This window comes from Aotus nancymaae, unplaced genomic scaffold, assembly GCF_030222135.1.
Source record: "Aotus nancymaae isolate 86718 unplaced genomic scaffold, 86718_ANA_hifiasm-v0.15.2.pri h1tg000046l, whole genome shotgun sequence".
NCBI lineage: Eukaryota > Metazoa > Chordata > Mammalia > Primates > Aotidae > Aotus > Aotus nancymaae.
In genome coordinates this window covers 31,171,602-31,193,403 of record NW_026988460.1, presented here as the reverse complement: position 1 = coordinate 31,193,403, position 21,802 = coordinate 31,171,602, and the positions used below count along the sequence as shown (strand labels likewise).

At 39.9% G+C, this 21,802-nt stretch overlaps 1 protein-coding gene across 18 annotated transcripts in view; it reads left to right on the top strand.

Moving 5' to 3' along the window:
• Window positions 1-21,802, top strand: part of KALRN (kalirin RhoGEF kinase) — a 699,137-nt gene that overhangs the window by 422,588 nt on the left and 254,747 nt on the right. For all 18 annotated transcript variants that reach the window (XM_021673991.2, XM_021674000.2, XM_064362131.1 and 15 more), the window contains exons 22-25: window positions 4,908-5,090; window positions 6,334-6,452; window positions 11,969-12,035; window positions 12,611-12,720. In XM_021673991.2, coding sequence (XP_021529666.2) covers window positions 4,908-5,090; window positions 6,334-6,452; window positions 11,969-12,035; window positions 12,611-12,720 — 479 coding nt within the window. The remainder of the gene's footprint in view (window positions 1-4,907; window positions 5,091-6,333; window positions 6,453-11,968; window positions 12,036-12,610; window positions 12,721-21,802) is intronic.

Here is a 21,802-nt window from a genome sequence, read left to right as displayed (position 1 = left end):
GCAATTTGTAGGGGTTCCAATTTCTCCACATCCTCACCAACACTTGTTATTGTGTCTTTTTATACAGCCATCCTAGAGGGTGTGGAATGGTATTCATTGTGATTTGGATTTGCATTTGCCAATAACTAATAATGTTAAGAAAATACTTTTTAAAGCTGGTGACTTCATCTCTGAAAATGGAAGAAGCCATGAGATAAACTGGACTCAATTCATCTTGACAAAAGAAAAGCAGTAATGAAAATGACTGGAGCCTTAGCTGAACTAAATTATGTTTTCCTGGGATTGAGATAGCAAGGAAAGGGAACACTGGGGATGTCAGATGGTACTTTAGACCAAGAGAGGTAGAATCTAAACAGTTCAGGTAAAAGACAGGCATGATTCTGTTTCTGAGACTTTTTTTTTTTTGAGACAGAGGTTCACTCTTATCACCCAGGCTGGAGTGCAGTGGTGTGATCTCAGCTCACTGCAGCCTCCGCCTACCAGGTTTAAGTGATTTTCCTGCCTCAGCATCCCAAGTAGCTGGGATTACAGGTGCTCATCACCACACCTGGCTAATTTTTGTACTTTTAGTAGAGACGGGGTTTCACCCTGTTGGCCAGGCTGGTCTTGAACTCCTGACCTCAGGTGATTCACCTGCCTTGGCCTCCCAAAGTACTGGGATTACAGGCGTGACCACCACACCTGGCCTTTCTGAGACTCTTAAGAGGAATATAGCTTGTATGTGATGGAAAATTTTGGTTCTTTTATGTATAATAACAAACAGTCCCCTGCCGAATGAATCAGAAGATGTATTTCAAGAAACCTGTTCACCTGCACGAGGAGCCCAGTAAATTCATGTCACAAAAAATACACTGATAAGGAATATCAATATTCCTTATGATATCTCATTATAAGGAGTATCAATAAGGAAAGACAAATATGGAAGATTATAATGAGATTATAAGATTACTATCAAGAAGGCAAAATCTAAAAGACTTGTAAAATGTGCTAAAGTCAAAAGGGCTTTTAAAAAATTTATTCAGAGTGAGGCTTACTGATTAGAGGAAGATTATAACCAAAGGAAAAAAGAAAGGAAAGGAGGAAACGAGAGGAGTGGGAGGGAAAGAGACAAGGATAAATAGAAAAAATAGAATTACTGAATCCCTCTTTTGAACCTCTGTCTTTTCCAGCAGATAACTAGAATTCAAAATGGAAAGGCAAAACATACTAAGGGACTCAGGTCTAGATTTCCAGGCCCAGATGAATTATGGTACCCAAAGTTTCCCCTTTGGCCACAAGATCATGTCCATACTTCTGAACCTATCATTTAAGAACTGCTGCAGTCTGATCCCCATTATACTAGTTTATATAAGTTACTGTCTTCGGAGGAAAGATCCGAGTTTCAAATGGGCTTAGGTTGAAAGGGAAAAGATACCGTATGGCCATGTGTGGAAATAAAGAAGAGAGAAGCGACGTGGCTGAACCTCCTCAAAACCCAGAAAAAGCTCAGTGACTCAGCCCCATGGGAAGAACAAGAAATGTGGCATAGTGTCAGCTCCAGACATGAAAACTGGAATGTCACCTGAGACCAAGGGCAGCTCAAGCAGTCACATCATCTGGTCATCGCCTGAGAGCAGAGGACCAGAATCTGTATAATGTTTATCATTTCTGTGCCTCAACTTCCTTTTTCTTCTTCCCCTCTGCTTTCTGTGATTTCACTTCTACTCGCAACCAATCACCTAGATCCCTATCTCTGCAGTTTAAATCCTCAGGAAAACAACCTCAGTTAACCCAGAGTGTTTCCTACCCTCTATTTAGACATAGCTTTTAGGCCAGCACACTAGTACTCTTTAGATAGAAGTTACTGACTGCATCTTGGGGCTGCCCTCACAAGACAAGTTTTTAACCTCTGATCTCAAAAGCTGTGACCAGGCATTTAGCAGGGCATGTGCTGCTGCCACAATCATCTATGTATAAGAAAACATTTTAGAATATGTTTTCTTATGTGGGGACCATGGCCATGGTTGGTGTCGCAGTGGGTTTTTCCAATTCGTGGGCCAAATTTATCATCTACTTCTTCCCAAAAAAAACCTTCAACTCTTGCTGATCTAGCTTTACTCACCTCCAAACAGAAGATTTGCCCATTCGTTTATTCAGACAACTTTGATGGTCTGCTTACTATTTTCTAGACACTGGAGATACACAAAAGAATAAGATGTAATACTTAAGGGTTCATGGTCTAATGAAGGAGACATATAAATAATGTGATATATGCTAAAATAGAAGCATGTATGTGATACCGTGGGAGCACTGGGAAGGGCATCACCTACTTGTGGGGAGGAGAGGAGAGGAAAAAGGGCATTGGATCAAGAGTGGGGATGGGTAGGAACCACTCATCACAGCAGGAAGGGCATGTGACATTCAACATGGTTGCCGTGTAGGGAATGGAGAGCAGTGGAGACAGGGCTGCTACAAAGGTAAGTGGGGCCACATGGTGAAAGTCCTGTCTACACTGCTCATTTTACTGTCTCTTTGCCCCTCTAGGCCCCACACATACCTAGAATACTCTTGGTCACAAACCATTTGCTTTGTTGACTCTGAATCACAATTTTGATTCTTTAGGATATAATTTTCTCTGATAGAACTGCCCTAGTATGGCTGCTGCCACCAACTGGCTGTAAAACCATGTCTCATAGGTGGAGTCACTTTACCAAGAGCAGAGAATATGTATTTCTAAGACTTTTCATAAAAGTTGGTGTTTGTTTTAAGTAAATATAAAACCAAAGAAAACTGTTTTCAGGAAAAATGAAATTAAAAAACACCCTACATGCAGTAAGATGAAAGTTCTCAGGATGCCTAGACACTGGAGATACACACATGAATAAGACGATTTAAAAGAGGGGTTAATTATAGTTTAGATAGACTTAAGTAGATTCTATTTTGAATATAATCTGCTAATTCTCTCTTAACCAATTCCCTGCTATTATTCTACCTTTTCATGGCTGAGGAGATGTTTCTGCTATCCTCACATCCACTTCCTTTCCTTCACACCAAAGCTGTCCTGGCCTTTATCTCCTAATGTCAGGCACCAGCCTACTGTCCCAAGATAGAAGAGGCTCCTATATGCTGAGTGAGCCCCTGGAGAGCTGGATCCCTGGTCCCTGGCCATGCATGCAGCAGGCAGAGCACTCTCCATTCGCCTCTCTGAAGCCCTCTTTTTCTGGCATTTCTTGGAGGGTTGGTCTCTCATGGGAGGCGCTGTAGATGAGCCTGGAAGGAGCAGGTGGGGTGAGGATAATAGAATAAAGAAAGAAGGGCTCTTTTGCTTTTTCTCCTATTGCTCCAGTGATGTCCTGCCTCAGTTTCCCTGTTAGCTAGATTGTAGCATGGTTTAAACCTTGGACCTACTTACCTCCAGTCCAAAAGATAATTTTTCTTCTTAGAATAGTATTTAAATATTCTTTCCTTTCCCTGAGCAATTTTAGAGTTTGAAAATCTAAACTTGAGATTAAAAAAAAAAAAAATGAGCAGCAGTCTGCATGTTGGATATCTCTCTCATTCCCATGTCTTACCCAGCTTAAGTACTGCCTCTCCATGAGACCTTCCCTACCCATGCCTGTCCACCTTCATTTTCTCCTTTTAAAATTCCTATAGTGTTAAGTCTACATTCTCCCATTTTGACATTCAATTATATAATGCCCTGAGTTATATAACTACTCTGTATGAAGTGAACATTTTTTTCCTTTTGTTTAACCCCCAAGCTCAGCCCTATAGCTCTCTACACAGTACTATTGGCCAACTAGGTATTGAACAAACTCTTGCTAAAACTGAAATTAACCCAGTAAACATCAGAGTTCTACTTTACCTAGTCCTGTGATAGATGGTGGCTTCATTAGCTTATTTCTCCTGCTCTCTAATGGAAACTAAAGACAAGATTCTGGTGGCGACAGGGACAGAGTTAACTCTTAAATTTGCTCATTGTATTTATTTAGATCCTGGCATGTGCCAACTTACATGATGTTTAGAACTGGTACAGTGGAGGGAGGGAACTAGGAACTAAAGGGCAGAGACAAATAGGCTCTGTTGCTTACTGGTAGTATGAAGTTGGACCAACCCTAAGCCTCTCTAAGCCTCAGATTTTTTTCATCTGTGGTTCAAAGAGACCTGAATCACTTCCCTCCACCTACTTCCTAAGGATGCATCAAATCTCAAATGGCTTTCAGAAACAGTAACACACTATGCAAATTAGTAAAGCATACTAATGTAAGAGATTTTTACATCAATAATAATGGCTAATGTTTAAGGCTTACTGAGTTCTTAATGTGTTCCACTGTACTAAGAATTCTACGTTTATCAACTCATTTAATACACCAACTCTTTGAAGTAGGATCAGCCCTCTGTATCTACAGGATTCAACCAACCATGAACTGAAAATGTTTTCTTCAAATGGATAGTTGTGTCTGTACTAAACATATACAGACTTTTTTGTCATCATTCCCTAAACCATACAGAATAACAACTATTTACTTAGTATTTACATTGTATTAGGTATTGTAAGTAATCTAGAGATGATTTGAAGTGTTCCTGAGGACGTGGATAAGTTATAAGCAAACACTTGTTATATAAGGAACTTGAGTATCTGGATTTTGGTATCCATGGGGGGTTCTGGAACCAGTTCCCCCCTGCCACCAACAACACTGGGGGATGACTGTACTATTATGATTCCCTTTTTGCAGGTGAAGAAATGGAGGCACAGAGGGTTTGAATAACTTGCTCAAAATCTCCCAGTTAGTAGTGACAAAGCTGGGATACAAACCCAGGTAGCCAGCTATGAGTTATCTGTGGATGCTCTGAACAGGAAAAGATTTGGGGTGAAGGGGCAGGAGAATAAATGTAATCCAATAACTTAAGGCCATCTTTTGGGGCAGCAAACAAAGGAGAAGGTGAAGCTTCTGATTCAGCTGGCCGATAGCTTTGTGGAAAAAGGCCACATTCATGCCACGGAGATAAGGAAATGGGTGACCACGGTGGACAAGCACTACAGAGATTTCTCCCTGAGGATGGGAAAGTACCGGTACTCCCTGGAGAAAGCCCTAGGAGTCAACACAGAGGTAGGCAGGGCATTTGCCTCGGGACATCCTCCCTTCTCACCTCCCTCAGCACCACTGCCCTTGTCACCATGGAAGAAAAGCATGTTTCCAGAGCAGTACTTCTGAGCTGTTGACCCCTAGAGGACTTGCCTTGTGTGGCTTTTCTAGTGGGGAGTGCCGGGTGGATCTTGCTGATCCGTTAACCTCCAGCCTTCTGTGATTAGTACTCTATACCTTACAAAATCGACTGGCCAGTGTTGGGGCTTATGGATACAGAACAGAGTTTTTCTCTGTATAGTGTTAACTGTTGACTTTGATAACTAAAAGCTTTATCTTAGCTTCGTAAGTGCCATCTTCCACCCAATTATGTTAATCAGCAAATGATTAGAGTCCCCAGTATATATAATAGTACTCTTTCAAGAATAAGGGGTACAATTTGTACAAGGGTTATTTGACATTTCAACTGAACAGAGGTACAATTTGCCATGAACCAGGGCAGATGGACTTTTAATCTCTTCTTTATAATAGGGGTTAGTAACCTGTGAATTAAAAGCTAAATACAGCCTGGCAATTTAATCCTAGGATGTCTAGTTCTTAAATCTTCAAATAGGCTCATGATCTGAAGCAGAGCAGCCTAGAGAGTGAAGTGGCCAAACCACCTAAAGTTAAGAGAGTTAATATCTCCCCCAGGCTTTAATCTGTGAGTTTTTATCTAGGAAGTTCCATCATATATAAATACCAAATGGTGGTTAAAATTAGCAGGGATGAGCGATGAGAAAGGTCAGCCATTTTTCTGTTATTTAGCTTTCTGTTTCCAAGGGAAATCACTTGTTTAAATAAATATATTTGGTTTGATTATTTTCTTTTGACAAATGAATGATGTTTTTATATCTTTATGTGTTTTTATTTCACATATATTTTAAATGGTTAAGAATCAGACTAATTTATGGATGTGTGTGTAGATTTAATTAGGACCAAAGGCCTTGGGGAGATAGACATGTAATTATCAAATGTGTTTATTGTTTTTTCTTACTGTGGATATTTACCCTAAACATTTGACCTGAACATTTTATTTCTTTCGTATTTGAAAAAATAATAATGATCCTATGAAGAATAGTGCTTATGGGTGTGAGTCTGTAAGATCCCTCATGTTTTTATCCTTCTCCATTATATCTTTTTTCCCCCTTTTACTACCTCCCTCACCTTGAGTGAGTTGCCTTCCCATAGCATCGCAAGGTGACCTCTGTGATCCCTCCATGTGCAGGATAATAAGGACCTGGAGCTGGACATCATCCCAGCAAGCCTTTCGGATCGGGAGGTCAAGCTGCGGGATGCCAACCATGAGGTCAATGAAGAGAAGCGGAAGTCAGCCCGGAAGAAAGAGTACGTGTTGGCTTCCACCCAGCTAGCTGGCTTCCAGTGACTATGCTGGACTTTCACCACCACTTGTCCCTTTGGATAGCTTAATATGTCCTCGTGACCGCTACAGGGATTGGGATAGATAGACATAATGTTTGCATTGAGAATATGGGTTCCCTCTGAAGGCTTTTAAGTCTCTCCAGTCTGTCCTTCATCTGAATTCTCTTCATATATCAGTAACTTCCTAGACAAAACCTTCCTCATGGATCATCACATTTTACTTCACAATCTCGAAACGACATGGAACAAACCAAATATTTTTTCTTTTCCTCTAAATTTAATTCTCCCTTCTGATTTTCTTTTTTTTCTTTTTTTTTTTTTTTACATTTTTAAATTTTTTATTTTTTGAGATGGAGTCTCACTGTGTCACCCAGGCTGGAGTGCAGTGGCATGATCTCAGCTCACTGCAGCCTCCACCTTCCAGGTTCAAGTGATTCTCCTGCCTCAGCCTCCCAAGTAGCTGGGATTACAGGTGTGCACCACCATGCCTAGCTCATTTTTGTATTTTTAGTAGAGATAGGGTTTCACCATGTTGGCCAGGCTTGTCTCTGACTCCTGACCTCAAGTGATCTGCCCGCCTCAGCCTCCCAAAGTGCTGGGATTATAGGCATGGGCCACTGCATCCAGCCTCTCCCTTCTGATTTTCTAATTCCCACTGATAGTGTCACTAACCTTCTAGTTTTTTATCAGAAATCTGAATTATTTGCAAAAACTTCCCATAGCTTTCCGGGTGCTAGTCCCTGCCCAGTTCACCTGCACAGCAATGCCAGGTTTACCTTTCTGGAGTAACATTTTATTATTGCTAATACCAATACTCTTCCTACCACAAGCACCTACATTTCTTATGTCCTAAACATTACATAAAGTGCCTTCACATACCTTTTCTCTTTTTATCTTCGTATCACTTCTCTCGAGTAGCTATGATTATTCCCATTTTACATATAGTAAGACTTAGAAAAGCCAAGTAACTTTCCCAAACCACACAAATGGTGAGTATTGAAGCCAGAATTTAATCTAGCTTTGACTCTTCAGTCTTCTTTGATTTCTTTCCATTATGTCTCTCACCAGTTTCAAATTTTAAATGGTTTGCTGCTACCCGCAGAATAATGATAAAACTCCTCAAGGTGCTATCTTTTGGCCTCACCTAAGTCAGTCTTACTTCAAAGTACTTTCTAGTTGAGATTGCACCTTTCAGTCAGATCATTTTTACTGACTCCTCTCGGGCCTAAGAATAAGTTGTATATAATTGAGCATGCTCTCCTTTCTGTTTGTTCTTTTCACTTTCATTTCCCTTCCTTTTTTTCTGTTTGGTTTTATTTTGCTCTCTCTAAGTCCTATTAATTCTTTAAAATCCAGTTCATATCATATGCCTATTTAAATCCCTTATCTACAACTCCCACTGTCATTGGCCCATCTGTTTTATAAACTCTTTTACTTCTTTTCTGTACCAACTCCCATTTTACTTATTCAACCAGTTCATAAGCATACCTCTTTAACTAGATTGTAGACTCCTTGAAAACAAGAAGTATTTTATACTCTCTTGTATGAATCAAAGGACTAGGAGAATAATAAAGATAACATAATTATTGATCAAGAAAAGCTCATAGTCAGGCAGGGCATGGTGGCTCATGCTTGTAACTGGGAGGCTGAGGTGGGCAGATCACCTGAAGCCAGGAGTTCAAGATCAGCCTGGCCAACATGGCAAAAACCTGTCTGTACTAAAAAAAATATGAAACTTAGCTGGGTGTGGTGGTGTGCATCTGTAATCCCAGCTACTTGGGAGGCTGAGGCACGAGAATCCCTTGAATCCAGGAGGCGAGGTTGCAGTGAGCCAAAATTATGCCACTGCACTCCAGCCTAGGTGACAGAGCAAGACTCCATTTCAAAATAGAAGAGAAAGAAAAAGAAAATCTTACAGAATATAATTGGATATAGAAATTGAAACCTTGAGGAAAGGGCAAGACATTATCTAAAATCACACAGTAAATAAGGACTGTAACATCAATTTCTTTACTTGAAGTTGAGGGGATATACCATTGGGCCAGAAGAAAATAAGGCATGCTTAAGGAGGCATTCCAATGCCAGATGGGCCCTCCCCTCACTTGGTCTAGGTATTCAGATTTCAAAAGGAAGAAACAGATACTTGGAAATTGGTCCATTGAGTGAATTGTAGATGTTAGAATGTAAAGCTGCCACCTAAGTTTACTCCTAGGTCAGCAGCACTAGCACATGAGGAGATGAGGCAGAGGAAAACAGGCAAGAAGAGAGTAGAGGATGCTGAGATTCAAACATTTTGGAAGAATCTGAAGTTGCCTGAGGTTTTCATAAATTGAACTCTGTTTTCTCAGAATAAGAATGAATAGGGGCCAGAATTCGTTTAGTGAGCTGGAACCAACTTAGCATTAGATTGCTGCTCTGCTCTCTAAGTATCTCAGCTCCACTCTCAGAAAAGTCCTGACTCCAGGTAGGCAAAACACATTTTTCTTCTTTGATTGTTTGGTAGGGAGTTGTCTACCAACATTTCACTCTAATCAAAAGTTATAGGGCATTGGAAAGGGGAAACAGTGAGCCATGCCAATCTTATAAACCATTTCTTGACAGTCTGCTTCCTTTATATTGCGGTTACAGAGTCACACATACCCAGAGTTTTCTGGAGGACTTTATGAAGAATGTTTTGAAACTCTGTTTGGGAATTACTAGAAAAAAAAGTAATATGTCCTAAGATTAAAAATCTCTGTGTAGTTTCTTTGATCAAGATGAAGTAGGACCATAGGTTCCTTGGAGCTGAAGGAACTAAAGCTGCTCTGTGAAGTCAGAGCTTGTTCATGTGGGGAGTGTATTCATTTGTCAGGGCTGCTGTAACCAAGTACCTCAAATTGGGTTGTTTAAAGAGCAGAAATGTGTTGTCTCATGGTTCTGGGGGCTAGAAGCCTAAAATCAAGGTGTCAGCAGGGTTGATTCCTTCTGAAGACAGTGAGGAGACAAGGGACAGTCTGTTCTAGGCCTCTCTCCTTAGCTTATAGGTGGCTGTTTCTGTGCTCATGTGGCATAATCCCAGAATATATGCCTATATCAAAAATTCCCCCTTTTATAAGAACATCAGTCTTTAGATTCAGAGGCAACTCTACTCTGGTACTACAGTGATACTGTTTCCAAATAAAACTAAAATCTAAGGTATTAGAGGTTAGGACTTCAGCGTATGAATTTCAATGGGGGTCATAATTCAGCCCATACCTGGGAGGGGAATGAGGGGACTACACCTGGCCAGGTCTTCCTCCTTGGTTCCTTCTGTGACACCAGATAGCCAGAAGAAATTAAAGGATGGATGGAAAATAAAATAAAATGCAATGGGGATAGCAGCGCTAAATTGTGCAGAAAGACAGGTAAAACTGCAGGAAGCAGATGGAAGCAAAAGAACAATTCCAGAAAACCTAAGGCAATACAATCAAAGGCAAGTTTTCAAAGCCCACCAGTTTATGTTCCTTCTGATCTCCCTTCTGTCCTAGTTTCATAGCAATCTACAGCTCATTTAATCATGAAATGTTTCCTGAGCACCTACCATGCACTAGGCATGTTGCTTATGTGATCTTGTTTCATACTTGCAGAAGTTCTGTGTGATCAGCTATTTTATAAGTAAGGAGTCTGAGAACTAGAGAGGCAAGTCCTACCTCTGATTGTAATTCAGTTCCTATCTGTCTGACTCCAAAGCTTATACACTTTTTATTCTACCAATAGAATTCAATTCAAAGAATAGAAAAATAGTGGCTAATTAACTTCTATAAAAGGGAATTTTTGAGTTAGCACTTTATTTTTTAAATTTTCAATAGGTTTTTAGGGAACAGGTGGTGTTTGGTTACATGAATAAGTTCTTCAGTGGTGATTTCTGAAATTTCGGTGTACCTGAGGAGTGTACACGGCACCCAATGTGTAGTCTTTTATCCCTCACCCCTCTCCTGCCCTTCCCGTGAGTCCTCAGAGTCCACTGTATCATTCTTATGCCTTTGTGTCTTCATAGCTTAGCTCCCACTTATGAGTGAGAACATATACTGTTTGGTTTTCTGTTCCTGAGTTACTTCACTTAGGATGATGAATCAGTACTTCAATTTTAATAGAAAGGCAACTCATAGAAAAATGTATATTGCTTTAAGGAAAAAATCCCACCAAGATACAAGTCCAGGAGAAGATGCTGCTCATTTAATATTTCTTATGAAATTTCTAACAGGGGACACTTTGGGGACAGTATTTCTCAAAATGTTCATGTGGTGGAACACCTGGAAATAGGGATGCTCATTATGAACTGCATGAAAAACTGATATATAAAATGTAAGACATATGTATAAATAAATAGTTTGTGCTAAATTACATTTCATATGCCAGCTGGCAAGCATCATTTCTAATAATTTGTGAAAATGAAGTAGAATACACCATGCGCCATAAGTTTAACAATTGCCCAAGCACATTGTGTTCTTCAGAGGCCCAAGGAGGAAGAGAACCCTCTCTATAAAACTGCATAGCACACCCTTCTCTTTATCGGGGAGTGAGAAGCAGTCACTTATTATTAATTTATACTGTGCTTATGGTTGCATGTTTTACTTTCTACACATCTGTTTATACTGTAAGCAAGTCCCATTGGAAATAGTATTGAAATAGCTAAAAGGATAATTTAGGTCAGAGGTCAGCAAGTATAGACAAAATTTGACCCACCAACTATTTTATATAGTCTATAAACTAAAATGATCTTTTATATTTTAAAATAATTGGGAGAATTATCAAAAGAAGAATATTCTATAACGTGAAAGTTAGATAAAATTCAAATTTTAGTGTCCATAAATGTTTTCATTGGAACACAGCCACACTTTTTTTTTTTTTTTTTTTTTACACATTGTCTATGGCTCCTTTCACATGACAACAGCAAAGTTGAGTGGTTGTGACAGAGACTGAATTGCCCACAGAGAGCTCTGGCTCTTTATAGAAAAATTGCTAAGCCCTGATCTCAATATGTTGGACACCTTTTCTTGGCTTTGAAACCTGGTTTATTATGGTACTAAGAACTGTTTTGAAATACATCTACAAACTCTACTGAACAGAAATCATCATTCTGGGAGCTGTAAGAAAAATGTGGAAAGCTGGGATTCACGCTATCTAGTTGGTGAGACAGAGTATGAACAGTCCTGCATGCCTGTACTCACATGGATATCACCATAGAATCACAAGTATTAATAGCAGGACTGGGGTGGAAAAGGACCTAGCTGCGCACAAACCTGCTAAAGGGATGTAGAGCCAATGGTCACGGTAAGAGTGACTTATAGGAAGACACTTGTAGGAGAGGGAAGGAATTTTGAAGAAAGGAAAAGACCTGTTGATGAAGTAGAAAAATAGGACGTTTTAGAATGTCATGCATGCTGGGGTGGGGAAGTGAAGTTTTAAAGAAGAGAGACATTATATCCATAACCAACTAAAAGCCCATTTGTTTCCTCTAGATTTATTATGGCTGAACTACTCCAGACAGAGAAGGCTTATGTAAGGGATTTACATGAGTGCTTAGAGGTGAGTCTTCCAGTAATCCATTCACAGCTGTATTGGAAAAATGACATCCTTGCCAGCATCAAGTCCTCAAGTGGAACTTGGTGCTCTTGGTCTTCTCCCAGAGAGTAATGAATTAAAAAACCAGCCAGAGGAAATCTTTCTCCTAAAGTCAATAATTGCATGGGAGTTTAAAGTACTTTTGAAAAGAAAGTTTAAACTTTTCTCAGACTGGAGCTAGACCCGGGAAAAAGAGGTATATAAGGCACTTCAATTCAAAGTGAAACCATGACACAGTCAATGAATTTAAATTGGGCATGAAAGTCTGCATCCTGTCCCCCGCCATACACACATACTCAAATCCACACACATTTAATAAATAACAAGAGACTGTGGAGTTTGTATTCTTGCTAAAGTTCAGGGTAATGAAATATTCAGATTTTTTCTTTCTCTTATGTTTACTTAACACGTCACTTTTTCATCTCTACATGCATTTACAGTTTGAGTCTTGCCCCACAAGTTTGAACACCTGTTTATTTTGTTTGTATTTTATATGGCATACCAGACTTGCCAGTGATAAAACTGTTACTGTCTTACAGACCTACCTGTGGGAAATGACCAGTGGTGTGGAGGAGATCCCCGCTGGGATCCTCAATAAAGAGCATATCATCTTTGGCAACATCCAAGAGATCTACGACTTCCATAACAAGTAGGTTTGTGGAGGGTCTCAGAGGTGCACACTTAGGGCCGTAAATACCAGACAACGGGGTTCCCAACAAGTGGATCAAAGGTGATAGGTGAATCTTATCTGATCAGTGTTCTAAGGCAGTTGCTGTCAGACTTCTTTCCTACTCACTCCCCTTTCTCTGTAATTGTCCAGAGAAATTCTAATTCACCTAGTGGAGAGTGAAGTCACGTATTCAGCAGTGATCCTCCCCATCTCTCCTCAGCGTCCTCATGTACTCATTGAGAATGAATACCCGGCTTTGAAGAAATAAAAGTAGCTTCTCTGCATTAAATGTTGTGGGAAATCCTGACATTAGAATTCATCTGAGGCTTATGAATTCCACTTTGTGGTCTTGGGGTTTTGAATTCCATCAAAGTTTTCTTTCAACCTAAATATTTCCTCCATCCTCATTTTATTTCATATTTCTTGACAGCTTAGAGGGAAGAACATCAACTGACACCCTCTTTTGTTGGAATAAGTGGAATCGTAGAGCCCTAAAACTTCACAAGTCATTGTTTCTAACTTGATTTAAGAATCTTTCCCACACCATGCAAAACAATATATTCCATGGTTAACAGAGGATCAGCAAAAAGTTGGCATGATTAGTTACATAACTAACCAATGAAAATACATAATACAAATAGAATCTGAAGACACAAAGAAGAACATTGGCATGAAGTCTTAGTGCTCTCTCAGGATCCTGCTGCAGAGCAGTGCTAAGTCAGGTTAGCCGAGGTGTTTACTGAGTTGTGTAGGCTTGTTGGAGATAGAAGGACCATGTGTACAGATATAGCAGCCACCCTGAGGCAAGACTCTAGAACAGCACCATCCCATGGAGTCTTCTGCAATGATGGACATGTTCTACATCTGCAGCATCCAGTAAAGCAGCACTAGATATGTGTGGCTAATGAACACTTGAAATATGGCTAGTGCTACTAAGGAATGGAATTTTCCATTTTATTTAATTTTAATAGATTTAGATGTAAATAGACCACAAGTAACAAGTGGCTGCCATATTTGGTATCTCAGCTCTAGAATAGCCCTGTGCTAAGAATGACCAAGGGGCAAGCAAGAATTGGGTGTAAAAGGATCCTGAGCTGTAATAGGTCCAGATAAGGGGTGGAGAGTCATTCCTCTCTTATCGACTCTTGGTTATTAATTCCTGGTATATCAACAGATGGCATCAGTTTAAAGAGAACATAATATATGTAGCTCCCATGACATGCAAACTTTGTCAGATTATTAAATGAACTTTAGGGGTAAAAATAACCTTTTGATTTTCTGGAATATGTGATAAAAGTTCCCAGTCTTTTGTTTTTTAATCATAAATTTTAACACCATCCATTTGGTTTGTCTGGAAATTTCCAGACATAGAAATATCATGTCCTCATGCTTATCATTGATAAGATCGCAATAAAACTATTTGACCATTGATCCCAAATTCCATCATCTGAGCCCAGCTCAGTATCATCCCATCTCCCTCAGGATATCTGAGAAGACATCGGACTGGCAAACGGTAAGTCATGTTACTTTACTTTTCGGGCATCTTGTCTCTTGGATTTAGTCAACAAGTCTCACTTTCCCCATGTTCTTAGCAAACTGACTAAATATGGAAGCCTAGAGATCACAGCATACACTTCCTGGGAGCTCTATACTCGCCAATCATTTTACAAGGGGAATGAATATATGTTTCAAAATTGACCTCTTGCAACAAAATAGCTAACATAATCATGCCTTATTCTGCTGTCATGATATAACTGGTAAGCAATGGTAAATAGTTTTGTAGTTTTTTAAATAGTTTAAAATCTGCCTACCAGTTACAACATATAGTTCTAAGAAATCCTTTTAAAAAATCAAATTAAACCATAGAGAATGCTCTATGCTGTAAGTAGAGGAATAAATCCAACTATCAAGAACACTGCTACCCAGCACATTTAGAACATTATGAAGAAACAAGAAGAAAATAACAACTAGCCTCTCAACAACCAGAAGAGATGTCACAAAAATTAAGTTCTTACGTTTTCATAGAAGCATTTGTCTATCCTCCCTAACAACCACTTTACCTCTTGATTATATAGTTTGGAGGCCCACAGCAATTTAGAAACAGCAAATAAGAATCAATAACTTGAGCGAGTAGTGGGATACCAGCAACATAAAGTAAGACCTGACAGGAAAGAAGACAGATAAACTGCAAAAACAATAGGCAATAGAACCAAAAAACATCACAGTGGTCAAGGACTACTCAGTATTGATGCAAATCATTCTATATTCCATGATGGGGCCTAATACAGCCACTGTGTTACAGCATAGCATAATACTTAATATTAATGGTAACCTTGAGTCATTAATATGTTCTGCACTGAAGGAAAAGAACTCTAGTGCATTTAGAAAGCTATTGACCAAAAATGAATTAATGGTTTAAATTATCCACAATTTAAGGAAACATCTAAGAAAATCAAGCTTCATATTAATTTCCTACAGGATCTGTGGACTGAGGCTTTACTATACTCATAATATATGCTTTCTACTTGTGTCATGCAAATTTTGATTAATGAAGAAAATATAACACCTCTAAAATCTCTAATAAATAAGAGATAAAATGGCAGTTAGCCAACTTAGAAAATGCAGGAATTGTAAACTCTAAGGGACAGCTTAGAGGGGAGAACATCTTTCACTGCATAATCAGGTGCCTGGCACATAAGTAAACATTGATAAATGTTTGTTTGGTAGGTGAATGCATGGATGAATAAACTAAAAATAAAATTACAATTTGAAGACTTATGGCTAACACCATTCAAGTAATAATTTAATCTTCTGTTTGTAAAAGTCCTAAAACAGAGAAGACCATTAGGTATGATTTTTTTCCCCATCACTATAAGAACCGTCTGAAAGAGAAAAATCATTTAATTTCTACATGATGCAGTTTCTTGGAAGCTTCTTACTGGTGGACCATACAGTTGTCCTAATACTTATTTATTCTTCAGAAATACTTCTCTGAAATGGTCACTTCTCAACATGAAAGAAAAAAATCAAAGGGTACTTTTTGACCCCAATTGCTTGTATGATTCCAAAGTTGTAATTAAGCACTGTCTAGCAGAAACATGCTCCTCTCATTTCTAGTGAATAGCTCAGGTTATGTGCCTGTAATCCAGAGAGAGCCTATGGGAGGGAGAGCAGGAGGGAGGAGTATTGAGTGATTGAGAGATTGAGAAAGGGATTGACATTGACACTACCTTGCTAACTTAATTAGCTAAGTCACTAGAAAATTAGTACCTAGACCAAGGGTTATGTGGTGAATACATATCTTAGCTAGATAGTATTGATCTGTCTAAATGGTGTCACTTTGAAAAATTGCAACCAAGATTAGTTCTCTCTCTTGCTGTGTGTGTGTGTGTGCATGTGTGTGTGTACACGTGCATGTGTGTGTGTGTGTGTGATCTGTCTGTCTTAAGGACCTTTGTCTTTATAGGTATTGAATGGGGAAATTCCCAAGCACCAAAACTTTAAAAAACAGTTTAATGTGTAGAATGTAATTCCTACAAACATTGGCTTTAACACAAATTGAAGTGGAATGATACTTCGTTTTGCCCTTTACTCTCCCCATTTTGTACTACATCTCTTTCCTACAGAAGTAACTATATAGATCATGAAATTTACTTATCTACACAAGACTTAGACTTACTCAGACAAGAGAATATATTCCATAAGTAGATCCCCAGACAGTATTAGTTACAGATAAAGAGACAAACCCAGAGGAACTTGTGACTTGCCCAGTGTGTGCCCCTCCCCTTTCCTTAAAGGTCAGGTGTTGGAGTCCAGGACTTGGTCTCCCACTTCAATACTCTCTCCCTTTCTCTCACTCCCTAGACCACCTATGGTGGCTGCCACATCTGGCTGGTTTAATTCATAGTTAACTAGCTTCCTTGTGGATCTCAAAATTTGATGAATATTTCTACCCATTTCTCCCAGAGCTATGTCATTCTTGTGCCACACCCCTACAACAATTACCTGAAATGAATCAGTTTTCAGCAAGGTCTAGAAATTCAAGTTGGGGACCAACCACCAAGGCTAGAAGCCCCTCCTGCATACTCCCTTCCTCCAGGCTTGGCTAGAAGCTATTAGATTTGGCCTTGGCTACCAGCCACTGCCCTCCCAGCCGGGTGTTCCCTGCCTAAGGCTAAAGGAACAGGACCAGAGCTGTGTGAGGCTGAGCTGGGAGCACTGGCCAGGCCAAGGCCAACCAGGAGCTGTGAGGGGTGAGCAGCAGGGGTAAAATCAAGGCTGGGAAATTTAGGGAGGGACACTCCAATGAGAGAGACTGAACCACAGCCACATTTGGGTCATCTTCCCAGAGTTCCTCCTTTGGGCCAAAGATGTACTAGATTGGAGATAAAGCTGGTACCCTGTGATCAAACCCAGCCCCTGCCCTCTGAGTTCTGAGAAGGACATACCTGTCTGTGATAAGGGTAGAGGTGGGCACAAATGGAGCGCAAAGAAAATAGCCTCAGCTGGAGAGTAGGAAAGGCTTCCTGGAGAAGGGGGCATTTGAGATAGAATTTAAATAAGAGGGGGGATTTTTACAGGCAGAGACAGCTTCCTTGATGATGGAATAAAGTTTGAACAAAGGCCCTGCAAGGGAGAAAAGTGGTGAAGTCTAGCAGGGAGCTGGAGAAAGGCAATAGGAAGTTTGGGAGTGGGGCTCCATCCTGGGTCATGGGAAGCAGAGAGAGGTCCCACTGTCACACTCCCAGGTAGGTTGTGTCTTATCAAACCACGTCTGTAAGATTGAGGGAAGAGAAAGGAGAGGTGATGGGCAGAGATAGTGCAAGTCGGGAATGTGGGAAGAGACAAAAGGAGGAGAGAGAGCTATGTGGATAGAGGATAAGTGAGAAAACTGAAGTGGGCAGATCATAAGGAGAAAGGAAGAGATGAAGGTGGAAAGTAGGAGAGCAAGAGGGAGGCAATAGTAGGGAGAAGGCAGATAGGTAGGTAGGGTAGGTAGGCAGGGAGGGAGGTAGGTACATAGATCCATCTGGGGAAAGAGGCGCTAGGAGAAGGGGAGGGAATGAGGAGAAAGAGAGTGAGGGAAAGAGATGGTTAAAGACCTAGACCTTCCCAGAGTTACCATCCTGTTGCAGGAGAAAGAGCAAGGTGGTGTTTTTCAAACCATTTTTATCATGAATCAAAGAAAAAGACTGTACATTATGCCCTGATATATACATGCATATATACTATATATAACAGGGAAGTTAAATTTTGAAAAACAACACCTGCATTATGTGTGATGCACTGTGATATTCTGTATTAGGTTCTATTTCTTCCTCCTCCTCCTCTTTTTTTAAATTCTGTTTGCCACCCATTTGATCCACGGCCACACGGTGAGGCACTGGCACCACCAGGTGGTGAGAGAAGGTATGTGCAGCTCAGGCCCCCGGGGAAAGACCACCCTGCCAGACTACGGCTGCCTTTTCCTCCCTCTTTGCCCCTCCTACCCTTTCCCAACACACACACCCTTGCTTAAAATGTTTATGTTCTATGCTTTCTAAGCTTCTTCCCCCACTCCAAATGCCTTTGATATTAGTGGTTTCTCACTTATAAAAAACCATAGAATTATCAAATATAAAACCCCGAAAGAAATCTTTAACGATAATATAGTTCTCCCTTGCCCTACAGAAACTGAAACTTAAAAAGGTTTGTGATCTGTCCAAACCAATTAGTGACACAGCTGAAGAATCCAGCTGTCATTTTCTTAATATTCAAATGTTAAGGAAAGAGGAATGGGAAGACCTGTTGCGATTTTTCTTTGGTTCCCCAAACCCACATTTGAAGAGGTAACTTGCAGAACTCATTAGAGGAGCCCTATGCAAATGTAACTGTAGTCTTGTTACTGTGTTTTTGTTTGTGTTTTCAGTAAGCTGTCAACATTGGGGCTGATTATAGACATTGGGGATTACCCAAAGCAAGACAAAGTCTAAACATTTTGTTTGGATATATCAAAGTCACGTTAATTTTAGTTTTACACACTAATTTCTTAGCATCCACACCTGCTTGCTAAACAGCACCTTAATGGAGATGAGTAACATTAAGTATAAGATAAAACTTTTGTATTTTATTTTAACGTTAAACTTGGTATATTTCTGTGCAAATAACTTTATTCATCTGGTTACACAAATTAGACAAAGTGAGAAAATACTGACAAAGACATATTCAACAGGTAGCCATGCAGCAAGGTAAATTTTGCTGCTTGTGGTTGGAGGCTGAGAGTGTGATGTGCCGAATGGGAGTCCAGCCCTGCAGACCGTTCCTCTTTATCCCTAACCTGGGCTAAAGTGTCAAGTGTGAAATGAAGGGACAGAGCCAGATGCTTCTCTTGACAGCCTGGGTGATCAAACTGTGCTGGAACTGTTACATGAAAAATCCAGCACCTTTCCCTGGGTGTACATGACTCTCCATTAGTTTGATATCTGCTCCAATATGCTAACCAGCTATCTTAGCCCCTGCAGTCTAGAGCCTCTTATATTCTAGGCTGTGAATCTGCCTGGTCATTATTGGATTCTTTAGACATAATCTCTAGCTCTACTTGCATGAAAGCAGTAACCCAGACTTGCTTTGAAAAGAAGGCAATGTCCTGGGCTTCCTACAAATACCTGAACCTCACACCTTTCTCCCCGCCTCATTTCCAACTTAATTTTTAAATGTATGCTCCACATTGTTCCTCTTTTTCCCATCGCCACAACAGGCCCCTTCCCCTTATCGCCACCTCTGGCATTCCAGCAAGCAAATGCACATTGACACACAAGGTCATCAAACAGATATTTCCATTTAGATGCAGGCGGCACCTTTGATGTAAAGTCTGTTTGCTGACAAGATTGTGAGCCCCTCAATGAAGGGTACACTTCCCCAGAAGCAGTGAGACTCTAGGCCAAATTCACCTTCAGAGAGAATAACAAAACCACTCCAGTACCTTTGGAATAGTCCTGCTTCTATAATATTTAATGACAAAACTCAGTAAGCTTTCTGTTAATGAATGCCAGCAGTTTCATTTCCCGGGATTCTGTACAAAGCCAAAGGGAAGAATTTTCCTCATAAAGTAACTGCATAATATATTATATTGTAATAATTTAATAGAGTGATGACATTGCTTCGATCTTGACATTTCTTTAAAAGTTTTGTTCCTTTCTGAAAGAGTCCTAGACATTCATACAAACAAATGACCTGCTTTGCTCATTCTTCACAATTTATTACATGTAATTATTGGAGTGGTAAGAGCCAAATTGTTGTTAAAGAACAGCTAAGGTGAAATGTTCCATCATTTGTGAAGAGAGTTGTGAGCTGTACGCTTTAATTTAAATTCATCATGTCTATTTGAGATAAGTGGAATGATATTGATCAGACTTACATAATCTGTCATCTTCATAAGTTTCAAATTAAGAAGCAAAACAGAGTTTAATATTGCCACTTACTTTCAACAGTTACATTGAGATGGTGATAATTATCTTATTCAGACTTCTCAATAGATATGCCTGACACAAGCATATTTTTTAAATTCTTAACTCTCTCCTCCTAAATTAAATCCTATAGAGCCAATGTAGGATTTGCCATCTGGAAGCATGCTGGAATCCAGGACAGTTGCCTTTAAATGCTGATCTATAGACTGGATGTGTGGGAATTACCCAGGAAGTTTTTCTAAACAATGCATTTACTCAGATAGTAACCCCAGAGGGCAATGTACAACCAGGTGTGGGGACCACTAACCAGAGTTTTCCTAGAGCGTTTCTTGAGACGAAGTCTGATACTTGCCCCAAAAGTGTTGCACTCACAAAGAAGTTTGGGAAGCACTGCATATTGTATTTACTTCAGTGGTTTATAGTGTAATTCATCATATTATAGAATTTTGGAAGTTCTTCAGCAAAGAAACCAGCTTAGCCGAGCATTTTCCAAACAAGTGATAGGTGACCTTGGAATCCAATTTTTGCATAATAACCAATCAAGATTTTCCCAGGATATGGTTTAGTAGAAAGTAACCTGCTGCAGATTTTTCAGCAAGGGCTTGGTAGGGAGTTCCCCCTAGATATGTCTCCAGCAGTGGGGAAGAGTGTCAGATATATGTGTTTATCAAAGAGAATGTGAGTTTATTAAGATTGAGAAACACTGATCATGAATAACTACTATTTACTTAATGTCTACTGTGTTTCCAGGCACTGGGTTGGGTTCTTTTTACCTGTGGATTTATTAAATCCTTAAAAGCACTCCCACAAAGTTGTTATTTATTTTTATTTTTATCTTTTTTGAGATGGAGTTTAGCTCTTAATGCCCAGGCTGCAGTGCAGTGGCACGATCTCGGCTCACTGCAACCTCCGCCTCCTCCTGAGTAGCTGGGATTACAGGCGCCCTCCACCCTGCCCGGCTGATTTTTTGTATTTTTAGTAGAGATGGGGTTTTATCATGTTGGCCAGGCTGGTCTTGAACTCCTGACCTCAGGTAATCCACCTGCCTCGGCAAAGTTGTTATTTAAAGATGAGGGGAATGAGACTTTGGAAGGAAAGACTGCTTCGCAACTGTGACCAAGTGTGAACTCTGGTTCTTTAACTTGTGCTCAGTTGTGGGAGGAGAAGAAAGTGAGACCTGGGGGTAGGTAGACAGGTGAACTAGTGATAGCTGCTGTTAAAACCTTCATTTTACAGAAAGGCATTCATCATGCAAATTATAAGCTGTGCATTTAATTCTGGTTATAGCGTTTTTGTTTCCTGAGGATTTTCAAATTGTGCATCTTCCCATAGGTTCTTGGTAGCTGCTATCACAAAAGTCAGGGTATTGCTCTATTTAAATTGGTAATATTTTAAATAAAATTGCTAGCACTGTCTTTCTATCACTGATCAATTCTTTAGACATAATTATCATTGTTTACTTAAAATTAAAGTGACCAGGCCAACTGTTCTTGGGTCATAAGTAATGACTCTCCGTGAGTCATCATGGGTATCCTTGCAACTTCTGAAACAATAAAACAATTTTATGTCCTGTGTGGAATGTCCTGATCCAGGCTGTTTTACCACTTATTTTACCA